This window comes from Rhinolophus ferrumequinum, chromosome 8, assembly GCF_004115265.2.
Source record: "Rhinolophus ferrumequinum isolate MPI-CBG mRhiFer1 chromosome 8, mRhiFer1_v1.p, whole genome shotgun sequence".
NCBI lineage: Eukaryota > Metazoa > Chordata > Mammalia > Chiroptera > Rhinolophidae > Rhinolophus > Rhinolophus ferrumequinum.
Genome location: NC_046291.1, coordinates 78,455,637 through 78,471,497, shown reverse-complemented (window position 1 = coordinate 78,471,497; position 15,861 = coordinate 78,455,637). Strand labels below are relative to the sequence as shown.

General features: G+C 31.4%; 1 protein-coding gene across 1 annotated transcript in view; it reads right to left on the bottom strand.

Moving 5' to 3' along the window:
- Positions 1 to 15,861, bottom strand: part of LRP1B (LDL receptor related protein 1B) — a 1,793,989-nt gene that overhangs the window by 216,542 nt on the left and 1,561,586 nt on the right. The window contains exons 57-59 of the mRNA XM_033112843.1: positions 13,614 to 13,699; positions 7,821 to 7,943; positions 5,515 to 5,696 (exon numbers count right to left, since the gene is read on the bottom strand). Of these exons, the coding sequence (XP_032968734.1) occupies positions 5,515 to 5,696; positions 7,821 to 7,943; positions 13,614 to 13,699 (391 nt within the window). The remainder of the gene's footprint in view (positions 1 to 5,514; positions 5,697 to 7,820; positions 7,944 to 13,613; positions 13,700 to 15,861) is intronic.

Sequence of the window (15,861 nt, the reverse complement as noted above, 5' to 3'; positions counted from 1 at the left end):
AACCTAATGTAAATTTATAAAAGAACATCTGTTTGTAACCATAACAACAGGCTTTTGTTATTCCTGAGGATGTCTTTTATACTTTAATATACTTACTTAAAATAAATTAAAATAGAAGTCTGTTCTCAGTTTTTATTATTTTTATTTCTGAATTTGGGGGAAAAATTCAGAGAAGTTTCCTCCAGCTGCAATTATTTCTGATTTGGAGTTATAAAATCAATTCTTGATGTTCATGTCCTCTGTGTTTTTGCCTAAATATGGGAATATAGTTTACAACATTGGTAGGATAATGTTTTTGTTTTTGTTTTACGTGACAGTTTAGTTTAATAAAATATTTCTGTGTTTCCCCACAGAAATCTGAAACTGAATTTTCATTCAAGGTATGCCTTTCATTTCCTCACAACAAAAGTTCCCGTATGACACTTTCTTTGAAACATGCAGGTTATTTACATACCAATATATTGGTTTGTGCATAGATGCAGGTACAGTGTCCCTGTAGTTATAACCCTATATGCTGTGTACATCCAGTTGCCTATTTATTATTTGCCTCTACAGTGAATTTAGTAATTTTTGTTGGGTACAAACAATGATTAAACTAAGGACTTTACACAAAAGAAATTCACTTTCCAGATAGAGAGGTAGATAGTTTTAATATATAGTCAGATATACACCTGAAACTAATGTTATATATCAATTATACCTCAATAAAAATAAACAAATAATTAAAAAATAAACAAAAGTTGCATAATGTTATTTGTTCAGCATGTGGTGTCTACTTAGGCACGACTAAGGAATGCTTCACAAAAGAAGCGGTATTTTTTGCTGTTGTTGAAAGAATGGAAAGTTATTCCAACTGGAGAAAAAGCAGAAAGGCATCCAAGGAAGAAGGAATAGCAAGGTACATAAGCATAAATGTGTTTTTTCCTAATTTATTTGCATTATTGTTATACATATTGGCAATAATTGATACAGATACTGAGTGTATAAAGTGTCCTTCAATGTATTTTCATTAAACTATATTGCAAATTCCAAATATCATCTACTATTCTTTCCCTATGGCATTGCTAATAGACTAGTAGGAAAGGAGAACAAATGAAAATATACTTTAAAAATAAAGTGACCAATGCACTGCACAACTAAAGCTGAAGTAGAATAATATTGTATGTCAACTACAAGCAAATATACATATGCATGTGTGCGTGTATATACATATATATATATACGTATATATATATATTTATATACGCATATATATGGATATTGATATATCTATCTATCTATCTATCTATCTATCTATCTATCTATCTATCTATATGGTGTATGGTGTCACGGGAGGTAAAGTATAGCATAAGGAAGATAGTCGATGGTATTGTAACAATTATATACAATTTCAAAGGGGTAGTAGCTTGGGGGAGGGAGGTTATCATTTTATGAGGGAGTATAAACGGTTAACAATTATGTTGCTTTGTACACCTGAAAATAATAAAAAATAAAAATAAAATATGCTTGCAATGATTTAGGCAGTTTATTTTTTTTTATTTCCAAAAAACTCATATCATCTGTATTTAAAAATTTGTAAAAAAGCTAATTGTTAAAATGGAAAAAAAAGAAGTGTAATTTTCTTTTCTTTTCTTTTTCTTATCCCTTGTTTGGATGGTTCTTGAAGAACATGCTCAGAATCCAAGATCATTTTGTTACCAGAAACTCTAATGTGATGAAATAGAGAAACTATGGAATCAAAGCTTGAAAACTGCGTTAATCCCCACTTTAATATCTAATTACCGAAACGAGCCTGAGGAAGTCAGGCTGAGGATGAATGTTCTTATCTATACTGTAAGGATAATAGTAAAAATAATCGTCTTTCCCAGAGACTCTGAGTAAACAGTACAAACATCTAAATTGATAAAATTCAAATATGGCTTTTTAATTCATAAAATGCTATAGAAGTGGTATTATCTTCATCATCATCATTATTATATGGGGACTCCCAATCCTAATAGGTCTACAAATTGTTCATTTCCTTTGCTTATGTCTGCCCCTTTGCCTGAATTCCTTATATTCTCAGGAAATTATTCCTCTATTTACCTGTTTGTCCAAGCCAGAAGCCTTGTAATGTTTGTTCTATTGTTGCTGTTGTGTTTTGTTTTGTTTTGAATATTCATAGCTTTTTTATGCTATAAAGAGAACTGGTATTAAAGTTCCACATTTATGTATACTTAATTTGTTCTAACAATGTGGGTTCTTCCCAAGGTGACATTCTCTTGTATGTGCCTTTGCTTTCCAGGAAAGCTTGTTCATTTTTTTCTTTTTTAATTAAAGTTTATTCGGGTGACAATGGTTAGTAAAGTTACATTGGTTTCAGGGGTACGATTCTGCAATATGTCATCTCTATATCACATTGTGTGTTCACCACTCAGAGTCAGTTCTCCTTCCATCACCATATATTTGATCCCTTTTACCCTCATCTACCACTCTCTGGTAGGCTTGTTTTTGCCTGAAGCACCTTCTGCTCTGATGTGCACCTCACTACCTGGCTAATTCTTACTCCACCCATCCTGTCTAGGAAACTTTCTCTGACCCTAGTTTAAATAGTAACATTTTCTCTTTTCTCTTCTTTATGAGTTATTGCATTATATTCTAATTATTTATTCATCTGCCTACCCACACAACGGTGAAATAATTGGAAACAGATACTGTGCCTTTTATTTTTATACTCCCACCTAGAACAGTGCTAGACATACACTATGCTAAAGCAATATGAGTTAAATGAATGAATGAATAGGTCAATTTATTTTCTGTTAGCTAGGAATATCACATATTCCCTTTAATAACTATTATAATGTTTTTTTTGTTATTATGATAACCTGAATTGACATCTTAATCATCCAAAAAGATAAAGTTATGCTCAGTACAGTTTTAACATAGAATTTTCCATTCTACTTCAAATATGTGCGTGTGTGTATATATACATATATATATATATGTATATGTATGTATATATACACATATGTGTATATATGTATATATACACATATATTCTGCATAAATGACTTTTATAGATATTGAATGTAAATAATTTGGATTACCTAAAATTTATGATAAATTAGAACACTGATTCCCAAACTAAACTAGATAACGAAATTATTACAATCATTGAATTTCAGCTGAATTTAAATGTCACAACCAGGAAGATGATTTGTCTGCTCGTATCTCCTTTAGCACTCTTAGTAACCACCATATCCAAAAATTGATATTGTGATCATTAGCATATTATTAAAAGATAGAAAAGACCACCAAACTACTTCCTAAATGTTTAGTGCTTCATTACATTAGTCCCATGATGTTTATTCTCCTTTAAACAAATCCTTCCCCAATTCCTCACTAAATATCAGGCCAGAAACCACGTTTCTCAAAGAAACCGAAGGCAGTATCATTGGCATATTCAAAATATATGCAAATAACTATGGTAATCTAATGTAGAAAGATTAAATCTCAATTTTATTAAATAATCTTACAATTTAACCTGTAATTTTTATGGAATGATTGCACACTATTTGAGACGGTACGGCATTTTCATTCTGAAGCTCAACTCTAAAAGCTAAAATCGAGTTTACCCTTTCATCTCACTTTGGAGAACTAAGACAACAGCGTGGACAAAAAGGTGTCATTACATTGTACCTGTTAGAATAGGTGGCTTTAATAGTTTCATAAAAAGGTCCAAGTTTTATCTCTTTCTTTAGTTATAATATGGCATATTCATATCATAACCCAAATATTATACAAAAATAAAATCAAGAGAGTTTTTCGTAACATCTGCAATGATTTAATACTTCACTGTTTTAATTGGCACTTTTGGTGATTGGGTTCCTGTCGATGATAACTCAAGGCTGCTTTCAGTTCATGGGGTAATGACTGTAATCTGGGAGAAATAAATCTTAAAGCTAGATTTAGCTGTGTTCACTAGGCTGGGATGCAGTTTTTGCATTATAACTATGAAATTCCAAAATACTATTATTATCAATAAGTCTTGTACTTTCATTTAGAAAATGAAGCATCTTGAGTAGTAGAAAATGAGAAGCTAAGCCAGTCATATTGACTTTGAAGAACAAAACAACGGTTAGGGAACAGTAAAACAAATATATTTTGATAAAATACAAAGAGAATTAAATTAATCATATTTTTATGAATGAATGATGATTATAACCAAATTTAGTATGTTTGTTCATTATTTCTTGAAAGTTATAGAAACCGACTCTCTTATGACACTGTTTCAGTTAAAATAGAATTGACACTTTCGAAATTTCTGTTGCTATGGTAAATAAATATTTTTAAAAGTAAAAAAATGGATCCATAATTATATAGTAAAAAGTCAAAACTTGCATATTACCTTGGAAACAGAATAATACTTACAGTGCACAAATTTTCTCTATTGGGTACTGCTTTTACCCAAATTAATGTTTAAAATTAAGCTACAAAATGATGACATGATTACTTTGCCAATTATAAACTTAAGGGGCCAAAAAACAGAGTCAGTATATTAGCAAGAAGCAAAATCTAATGGTTGCATATGGTATGGTAAATGCAGTGATTTGGTGAAACATATGTGAAATTAATTTAGACAGAAGAAAAGTTAGAGCACTACAGTTATCATAAAACTTGCTCCTGTGAATGTGTCCTATTTTAAAGCATAAAAGTTTTCTCTAAATTTGTTATTTTAATGAGTGTGTTGGGCAGGTTGAACTTCTACAGAGATCATTTTGGAGTACGTGTTAACTCTAAATTATAGTGCAAAAAACAGCGGAAAGACATGCCTTCTCTACCTACCAAAACAACATAATTGAAAGTAAATGATAATGGTCATAATCTATAGAACTTTAGCAAACACACAACAGACTGTGTTGACACCTTAATGTGCATTCATCCCTCATTTGAAATCTCCAGCCTTCTGTCCTTGATCCTGACAATGACTTGTTTGTTCTCCATTCTCACAATGAAACACCAATGAATCACAGAGCCAATAGGAAACTTTCGTGATATTGCCACTGTGTGATTCCTTTTGAATACATGCATAATACAACTTGCTATTTATTTTCCATGGATACTACTCATGTCTCGTGCTCTAAAGCAGTACAGAAATTACATCATCCGCATTTGTGACTATCACATACGCTGAGAAACATGATCCAAGTGTTTGTTCTTCGTGTGTCTTTGCTCCAAGATTTAAAGGCACTAAAACAGAAGAAATCTGTACTTTTTATTCATTTCCACAATATATTTATTGATTAGTTAGAAAGTTGTGTTTAAAACTTTAAAATATACTTGCTGTAAAATCCCATCATTTAAAAATAATTTCATGGAAATAGTCACCTTTCTATTTTTGATTTATCTATAAGAATATCTGAACATTCACACTTAATGGTTTCCATGTTAAAAACTACAAAACAGGATTTACCACACTGCATGTAATCCACAGTCTTAAATCCTAATTTAAGATGTTCAATGCTTGTTACAAACCCAGCTCGAGGATCTAAAGACAGGTCCCTGGGAAACTTCAGCTTTTTGCTAACGAGTATAGTAGGGTATAATCCATTGAGTTTGGATACTTCAATGATCCTTTTTTCTGTGTCAGACCAATAGAGGTTTTTTCCAATCCAATCGACAGCAAGCGCATTGGGGACGGCTGTGTTATGCACTACCTAACAAAATAAGAATTTTAGAAATTAACAGTGTAAATGTCTAGAGTAAGTACTGAACAATTGCTTCTTGATTTTTATAGAGATATGTAATTCTATTTACACATTAGAAATGAAATTTAGATAAGTATAATTAATACATAGAACAAGTTACCCTAATAAAATTTCTTACTTATATTTGAGAAATTACCCAATATGTAATCAGGCCCCTAGAAATTACACACGGGTTTAAAGACAAAACAGCTAAATAAAATTTTTTTAAAAAGCTGATGGACACCTGCACAGTTATTGGTTACATTTTTATTATAGTTTACTTGTCTTAATATTTGGGGTAAAAATTCTATCTCACACAAAAATACACACACACACAAACACACACACACAATTATTTATATTTATCTTTAATAGTTTCTAGGGGAGATACTAATAGCATTGACCACTCCCCCAACTGTTCTTGCCCTATTTAAATGATCTACTACAAGGACAGAAAACACACACACATACACACAAACACACACACACACACACACACACTCACACTCACACAAGGTAGAACATACCTTAAGTATTTTAACTTAACCAAAGGAAAGTAAAATTATTCTCATACAACTATCGTGCTCATTTGTGTCCCATGTCAATATCAAATATAATAAGGATGTAAGTTTTTTATGTACAGATACAATGCATATGAAATACTCTAAATTTTTTTTTATCTACATGACTGCTATTTCTGAGTTTTCAGTGCTTTGAGGACTATATGAAAGAAATAATTGAAACTTGGGGCTGTATAGAAGCCAATAGTTACACAGTTAGAGAAAAAAAAAAACACTAGTGAAATTTTATAGTAATTTCCTAAATGCCATAGATAGTAAAGATATTAAAAAACAAAAACAAAAACGTGTTTGTTTACAACATGAACATTTTCAGCAATTACTGATATCAATCTACCACAGTGAACTGCATAACATCTTTTCTCCTTTCCCCCAGATTCCAAATTTGGAAAATTGTCATGTCTGATAATTTCAATGAAAATCAGTGAATTATTAATCCCAAAGGATGAAAGATGCATTTTGCAACCCTACATTGTGACATAATTTAAAGTAGTAATGAGATAATACTGCCAAGTTAGTAGTGAATTAACGTCCTTTAAAAAATTTAAAATATTAAATTATCTTCAAAAAATATAAAGATAACCAAACCTTTTAAATATCTTATAAAAAATATGATCAAGTTCGAGTAATATAACTTTGAGTTTTTATATAAAATATCAAATAATTAAATTACGAAACAAAAATATATCCTTCCTTGTTCTTCATCATATGTTGATATTTCACTATATAAACCATCATTGAATACAGTTGTTGTACATCACTAGAACCCAACCTACTGGTGGTTGTGTACACAGATTTCAAAACTTAATTATTATTTTCAAAATTAATTGCTTCTACGAAATATGTCTGTGTGATATTATACATGGCTAAAGAAGTTAAAGTAATTGACGGATTCTACCTACTTGTATTTAAACTTCTTTTTAATAAATTTGCTGTACATATACAGTGCAAATAATTTTATTTTGAAACTTGAGATAACATAGAAATGGTGCGAAGTATCTCATATCTAGAATGTGACATGTTTAATTATGATGCTGTCTAATCAGAACATTCATGATTTTACACAAATGCATTCAATTATTTCTACCTACAGTAGGTTAACTTTAATAGTGTTATAATTTTAACCTATAATTTAATAATTATTTTTTTTAGTTACACATTCTCAGACTCTATTTTTGATTTTATATAAATCAACATAATTGATCTGAAGTACTAATCATTCAAGCTGAAAGCATCCATTACATTTTCTAGAGATGTGACTAAGGGTCCAAGTTTTATTTTCTCAATTTGATTTTTATGTGATTGCAAGTAATAGTGTTATAATGAAACCTAAGGATAAAAAAAACCCCATATTTCATATTTAAAATATATATTAAACTTACATTGTAAAATGTGAGATTCAAACAATCCTAATACATTCTATGAGTTGTATCATTACCACCAAATAACATTGTCAATTCAATTCAACCACACCAATAAAATATCCAATAATCCCATTTCTGTGATATCTAGTTACCTTAATATCACTTCCATTTAAACACATTCTATTTATGCGGCTGCCATTGGGTCGGCTGGAATCAATCCAATAGATGAATTCTTCTCTGTAATCAAAGTCTATAGCAATAACATTGTTTAATCCCTAAAAATAAAAAAAAAAAATAATAAAAATTAAAAAAATGAATGTGTTTGAATAGTCAATAGAAATTATTTTTAAATGTTTTAGGAATTTATAAAAATCACTATGTCCCTTTGTACCTACATATTTATGGTTATTACAAGAATAGCATTTGTAGCCAGTTCTTTTTAGAAGCATCACATATTTACATTTCCCCAACACCATGCATTTAAGATGTTGCATTATTTATTTGAAAATATTTTCTAAGTAAGATACAGCAATTTCAGAATGTTTATAGATAATGGTTTAAGTAAATAGACAGTAAGGAAAACAAACCAACAAACAAACAAACAACAACAACAACAAAGCTGCCTGCTTTTGGGGATAAAAGTGAAAGATTCTCACTTTAGGTTAATATTAAAAATAAATTTGATGTTATCATTGTCTGTTCTGTAGAGCAACTAGAAAAGAACACACATCTAAAATGGAAAAGCAGAAGATCCCTGAAGATTTATGATGATCCCTGGACAGCCATTTGATTAAAGTCAGAAAAGAAGGTTTAAGAATTTTAAAGCTTTTGTCTCAAATATATAAATGAGATCTTCTTCTCCTCCTCTTCCTACTCTTCTTCCTTCTCCTCCTCCTCCTTTTTTTTTTCCTTTTCATGTTTTAAGTGGCCCATTAGGTAATGCAATGCCATATTCAAATTTAAACGTTATAACCTTAGATGAATATTTGACGAAAGTGAAACTGGATAGTCAACATCTTTTTTTTCCCCATGTGGTGGAAATATGAGGAAACTCCTCACTTTAGATGCCTGGTTATGCATTTTTAAGGAGGTACCAAAACTGAACAGGAATTCAGCAGATGAGTTTCTGGATGCTACAGCTCTTTGGGTTAGCAGTTCTGCTGTTTGATTTTGTTTGAGGACTGTTCATCAGATATCTGGGAATTGAAATGATTACTTAGGGGTTAGTTTAATTCTGATCCATTGTTAGGGTTCATAGATTTACTACCCCAACGGGCTAACAAAACTTGGATCAGAAATTTCAATTGTGTTAATTCATTTTAAGGCTTGAATCATTTATTAATATATCAATTCTTACGGATTAAAAAATTAATGATAGATACTACAGATACTTGGCGAAGCCCCAAGAAATCTTTATCTTTATATCTGATGTAAGCTTGCTTACATCAATATTCCCCCTAAAGATGTAGTTAAGTCTCAATTAGTTTAGGAGTAATTTATAAGCAATTGCAGTCTTATAGATGAGGATTAGCATCTTCAGAGAGATAAGTTTTTTATTTGCTTTGGTTTGGTTTTTGGGAGGAAGGATGGTATTTGCCACATCTGATTTCAGTTCCCACATCTATTTTCAAAATTTAGAATTTGTTGATAATAACACTATATTAGATTTATATAGTTATTTACAAGAATCAGGCCAAAACTAAATTATTTGTGTTCAGATTTTATTTCTTTATAATCATCTCCAAGACTACGGATAACTTATGTATAGAAGCAACTCAGAGAAGGTCTTGCAAATATTGCCTTTTTTTTCTTTTCTTCTGACAGTAGGGCTAATGTCTAATAGTGATGGTTTTAAAATCATAGGTTCAAATTTTATGTTTTTATTGGCTTTATGTGAGCAATCTCTTTTTCTTCACCTCCAGATTGTAAAGGTAACCTGAAATAGCCTATGCCCACAGAATAGTGTGCCATTGGCCATAAACAAAATACAAGGAAGTAAACATGACTCGGTGTAAATTCCTCACTATGCCCAGATGAATAAATGCAAGTATATTTTTTACTGATGACATGATTAGTCAAGAATAATGACAATACATGCTAAGCAAACAAACAAACAAAAACAAATGTTTAGTCACAGATTCAAAAGATTCACTCAAACTCATTCATTAAAAACTGGAGGACTCCTTAACTAAATGTACTTAAGTATGCATATCTAGGAAATTGCCTATGTAACACTAATATTGAACATATTGCAAGCTTCATAAAGGGTTTACTAAATATATTTCAATGGTAGTCTATAACATTCTTTACATTCAAATGCTTTTTTCACCATGTAAATAAATAAAGTAAATGGGTTAAGGTTCTGCGATGGGCCAGCAATTCAGATGGATATAAATCATTAGAATTAGACATAAATTCTAATTGAATATAAATCATTGGATATAAATTCTAATTGGATATAAATCATAGAATTAGAGAGAAATGGTACAGAGAAACCTGCTAACTTTAGCAAAGATTTACCCAGGATCCTCAGTCATGGCAATATTATTCTATTCCTTTCTTTATAACAATCAATTTATATAATAAAATCCAATTCCAAATTTAGTTAAATCAACTATTAATATAATAAACTAAAGCTTTAAATGTAGAGAAATTGAAGCTGAATTCTGACATATCTTTCTAACCAAACTTGTCATTTTTCTACAGCTTACCCTTCATCCCAATAGAAAACAGTGCAATGCTGTTTGCAGAATCATATGTGAAGAACATTAAAACAGCAGTGGGCATGGTCAAAATAATGTCTAAAAACTATAGTCACCCCAGTGATTTCAGAGCTGAAAATTGGTTTCATCAAAATCCTATTTGCTTCTTTCATTTCTGTAGCTGAAGATTTGTACCCTTTGGTTCAAGATGATTAATTTAGGAAATTGTGTTTTGTTTCTCTACACAATTTTACTGGAATAAAAGGCACTGTTAGAATTGAATCAGATAACATAATGGAAAGCTACTTGATTTTCATTTCTAAATGTTATACAGTATATTTTCTAAATGTGGTGTATGAATTTGTTATAGTTGGTCTAGTTATAACTATATTCTAGACTACATAGGGTAAGAAAAAAAAATCATCTACCAGTTTTTATAATTAGATGCTACAAAGGTTCTTGAGATCGTTACTGATGATAACAGAGACCAAAACTCAAAACTCATGATGTTAAGATAAATCGTTCTTCCTAAATAACTTATACAAAAGATTCCCAAATAATTAAGACAAGGATGTTGTTGTCTTTTAATTTATATTGACTGAGAGAAAATGTGGAGAGATAATTACCTTTCTTTTCTACCTCATTCTCCATATGTAGACAAATCTCTGAGGGGGGTAAATGGTTTTTTACTACCTAGAACTTCTTGGAATTTTCTATAATGCTATGACAAAGTTATGGATAAAAATATGGCCTCTGGTAGAAATGATATATTTCAAACAGCATGCAGTCAAAACTGGATGTGAGGGTTATCTTTACTTTTTGGGGGGTCTCTTTTTCCTTACTCAGTGGTCACCATTAATAAATGATTTCCAAAAACACAGGTATTCAGAGTCCTTATGAGCTTCTTCATCTTCCTCACTCCCTCTTTATTTTCATAAACAGTGCATTAAAGAAACTGTCTGAAATTCATCCCACTTAGGTATTAGTGACTGACAACAGTCTAAAATTATGCCACCAGGAAAAAAAGTGTTATCTGAAAGCATGCGTTAAAGTGGTTTCGTTATATGAAATGGTTTTAAATGATGCATAGAAGAAAAAAATCATTTTGATCCATTAAGAACGATCTCTGATACCATATTAGCTATGAAAGACAACAAAAGAGATATCAACAGACATGTCCAGAGCCACAGGGTTGGAAAATAAAGCAAGAAGCTGCCATTTATGCTCTGTTATGGGTCTTTCATGAAGTCAGTAAATAGTGTTGTTATATTGGTGGTACAGCTGAGCTAGAGTATCCCAAAAAGAGAACTTTCTCTTAAGATAGCACAGTCTAAAAGAAAGAAATGCTAAAAAATAATAACAAATAAAGAACACACACAATTTAGGAAAGAGAAAATGAACATGTCCTTTTTCCAGAGACCATGCAAGGAAATCAATAGCTGGCACACATAACTTGGATAGTATAGAGGGCATATGGAGATCTACTGCAAGAGAAATAATTTTCAGTATCTTGTAACTTTGCTATAAGCTTAAAATTAGATTGTACAGAAAAATAAATAAATTAAGTTAAATAATGCAGAAAATCATTTGGCTAGCGGAAACATTTCTGTTTTAAAGCAGTTATACATACTTTAGCTTTTGCTCTATGGGTATTCATCTCTTATAGACATGAGAGAGTTGCCTAATTTCTACATTTTTAATAGATTTCTGTTTAGTTTTCATAAGCAACATGAATATATTTTATATTTTACTCAATCACCTCAGGCTCAGAATTAGAGAGAGAGGCAGTTTGATCCATTGAATGTTGGTGGCAAATCCAAATTCAAGAGCAAGAGACTAAACCTCACCAATATTCACAACTAAGGAAGGTATACGTGTGGCAAGCATATGGAAAGTTTGAGGACTCTAATGATTTGGAAAGCATGGGCTCCATGTCAGAGTGGTAGCCGCTACACTGCACAGTTTGGATTATGGCCATTCAGGGATGTGAGCCCAGCACTGCTACACCTTCATATATATATATTTTTTTATGAGTAGCTAGAAATCTGGATTTTCATGTGAAATTTTCATTTTTATTCGGGACTATGAGGAAAGCTGGAAAATCCAACTCTGTCAGTAAGAGTCAATATCATACTTGCGAATGAATATTTGCACTTAAAATAAGATTAAATCCTTAAGCAAAATTAAGAAACTCTAACAACAGCAGTGAAGGAATCTATCAGTAGAGTGCAAAAACAATTTTAATTAAGTATTCTTTATGTTGCTAAAAAATTACATGAATGGCTTCTTTTGCCTGTGCCTGATGCTGGCATAAATATATTACAAGAATAAGAACAATCCTTATTTTTGGCACACTTATTCTAGACAGGGCTTTCACATGTTCATGTCACTACAGTTTGGGATGAAGAGAAATTTGTAGCAGAGCAGATACAAAATGAATCATCCCAAAGAAGCTCTTTCTCCTGACAACTAGAAACATGCTATAATTAACTATATGTGATTTCTCTAGTCTATGTAGTAGTCACTTTAATTTTAATCATTTGATTTTTTGCTATTTATACTGCAGACTGGGAGGGGGAAATAAATGTGGTGAGCAATTCACAGCTTTCTATCATGTCATAAAATGGAGATTATACATTTTCATATCAAATAACACATATAAATAAACTCTGACAATAGGACTCAAACATCAAAACAGAAGTCCAGATTCTCTTGGGTTTTGGGATGGGTTGAGAGATGACGAGGGTAAGACTGAAAATATGTGCTTTGCCACCATTTAACCATGACTGGGTTATAAACACACATTTACTTCTTTGCTAATTTCAAATTTTAAACACTAGGGATCATCCTGTTTTATTTCTTTGTCCATGCGCAGAAACTTAAAAGATGTTTATATTTAAATCCCAAGATGGGCGAGGGGTGGAAACAATTTGGGAAATGCAAAAAATACCTTAACAGAGAATTTTAGGCTTTCTATAATCTAGCTATTCTTGAGATAGTTGTTGCTTTACATTTATTATACTTTGAATCTTTTACTTTCTTTGATGTGGTGTAATGTGACAAAGTCAGAGCATCACATGGACAATTCAAACAAAATAAAATTGATGGTAATCTCATAAACACAAATGCAGGCATCCATGAATAGTGTTTCATAAATTCTAACTGTGAGGTATTTCTATGGTTCTAACGCACAAATGGAGTAGCCATAATGAATATTATGAAATCATCATGAGAATGTCATACCTGTTTTAAAAGTGTGTAGTTGGAGCCATCAGTGCTAATTTTCCTTATCTCATGATGATCAGCAAGAATTAGAAAAGGTTCTTCATCTAAATACCAAGACAAAAAACACATTAGACTTTTCATATGTATGGTTTTCAACTCTGTTTTGTTTCAATTTCATTTCTGAAATGATATAAATTTAAATGCACTTGCCTCTGGCAGATTAATTGTTAAAAAATTCATACTCAGCACCTCCGTTGCTGTTAAGATGGAAAAAAAATGAAAACAAAAACAAATACCTACACAGAACAAAAAATGAAAATAATTCTAAACCCAAACCCTCTCTTTCCATCAATTATCTTGAATATTGAATTATCTATTTTATTTGAAATTAGTAGAAATATCTGCTGTTATAATCTGAATTTTGAAATGAATTAAAAAAGCTACCCCTATATTTCATACCTACAATATAGATAAACATTCAACCAAAATTTTTTTTTGATAATCAAATAACTACCTTACTTTCTAAGAATAACTTCAATGAAAACCAAGAGTATCATTGCCTCCATGTAATTTTTTTTCATTTGCCTGGGGATTTTTCTTAAATACTTTCTGAAGTACAGGATCTATAATCTCTATTAATTTTAATTTTAATTATTTTCTCAAAGTCTCTTTTTTTAATCCTTTAATAGTCTTTATTTCCTTCTTATTGTTTGTCCAATATCTTTTAGTATCTCATTTTCCTAGAATCTAGAAAAGATAATAATAAGAAGAATCTGACCATGCTCCATATAGATGAATATCCTCTAGACCTTTAGATTGGTTTTCTCAACAGAATTTATTTGGAAACAAAATGGACTCATAAATAAAAGCTATTCAGAAAGTTTTGTATAGTATATTTATTTGGCTATAGATCTGACTAATTTAAAATCAATTTGACCACATTCTTGATTGTTATAATCCTAGATCAATGAAAACCTGTCTAAATATCTTTGTGTCTAAGATATATTCATGTACTTAGTTGCCAGGTAAGTGAATTTAATGTCAGTAGAAATTAGAAAAAAAATTAAAAAATAGTCATTTTATGTAATTTAATGTAAATTTCATTGCAAATCATTTACAGTTATAGAATTTCTGTCCTGTTTAATTTATGTCCTGAATTATTACTTTCTTCTTCTTAACATTTAGTTCCACAGTAAACATATAACACATAGGGTGATATATTACGTTTTAGTGTACTCTATGTCAGGGATTACAAATGTGTGTCACACATGCTGGACATCCCCTTCCATTAGTGATGGCAGTATCCTCAATCAATCAATCCTGGGAGCTAAATTGAGACTCAGAACCCTATTCAACAGAGTCAGCTCTCAAGTTGCTGATGCCTTGTCATCCCTGTCAATGCAGTCTCAATTTGTAAATATGAAATTAATCAGTCATGCTTTACATCAATAGTTAAGAAATTCTGTTCTTTACAATTTAAATATAAGACTTTAAACCATAAGACTCCAAGAAGAAATCATAGAGTAAAAAGCTCCTTGATATAGGTCTTGGTAATGATTTTTTGTATATGACACAAAAAACACAAGCAATAAAAGCAAAATAAATAAGGGAGTGCATCAAATTAAAAAGCTTCTGCAAAGAAAAGAAACAATCAGTATAATAAAACGGCAACCTATGGAATGGGAGAAAATATTTGGAAATCATGTCAGATATGGGGTTAAAATCTGAAATATATAAGAACTCATTAAACTTCATTACAAAAATAAAAGAAAAAACTGATTAAAAAGTCAGAGAAAAAGAGTAGATATTTTTGCAAGGAAGACATAAACAAGGAGGTCAACAGGTATGTGAAAAGATGCTCAAGAGCCACAATCTGTGCCAAAATCTCTCGTGGGTGGCTCTGGGGGACCTGTGGGCCTGAGGCAAGCAGTGATTGGCTGTGGCGCTCTCAAGGCTTTTTTGTGAAGTTGTCATGGGTCAGGCACTGGTGCAAGAACTGAAAGTGTATTAACTTTGAAAAAACCACCACCAACACCCTGTAACTCCCTGAAACCCCACCCCGCCCACCTAGTGCTGCATTGTCAGGGGCTCTCTAGACTTCTGGGTCTACCCCACAAGCTGCAGAACCCTTTCACAGTGGTGGCTGACTTGTGGCTGCATGGGGAACATTTGGTGCTGGGCAGTGAGCTACAACTTGTGCTATAGCCTCTCCGGAGTTGCTGTCGGTGATCTGCAGGCCCTGGATGAGTGGTGGCTAGCTGCGGTT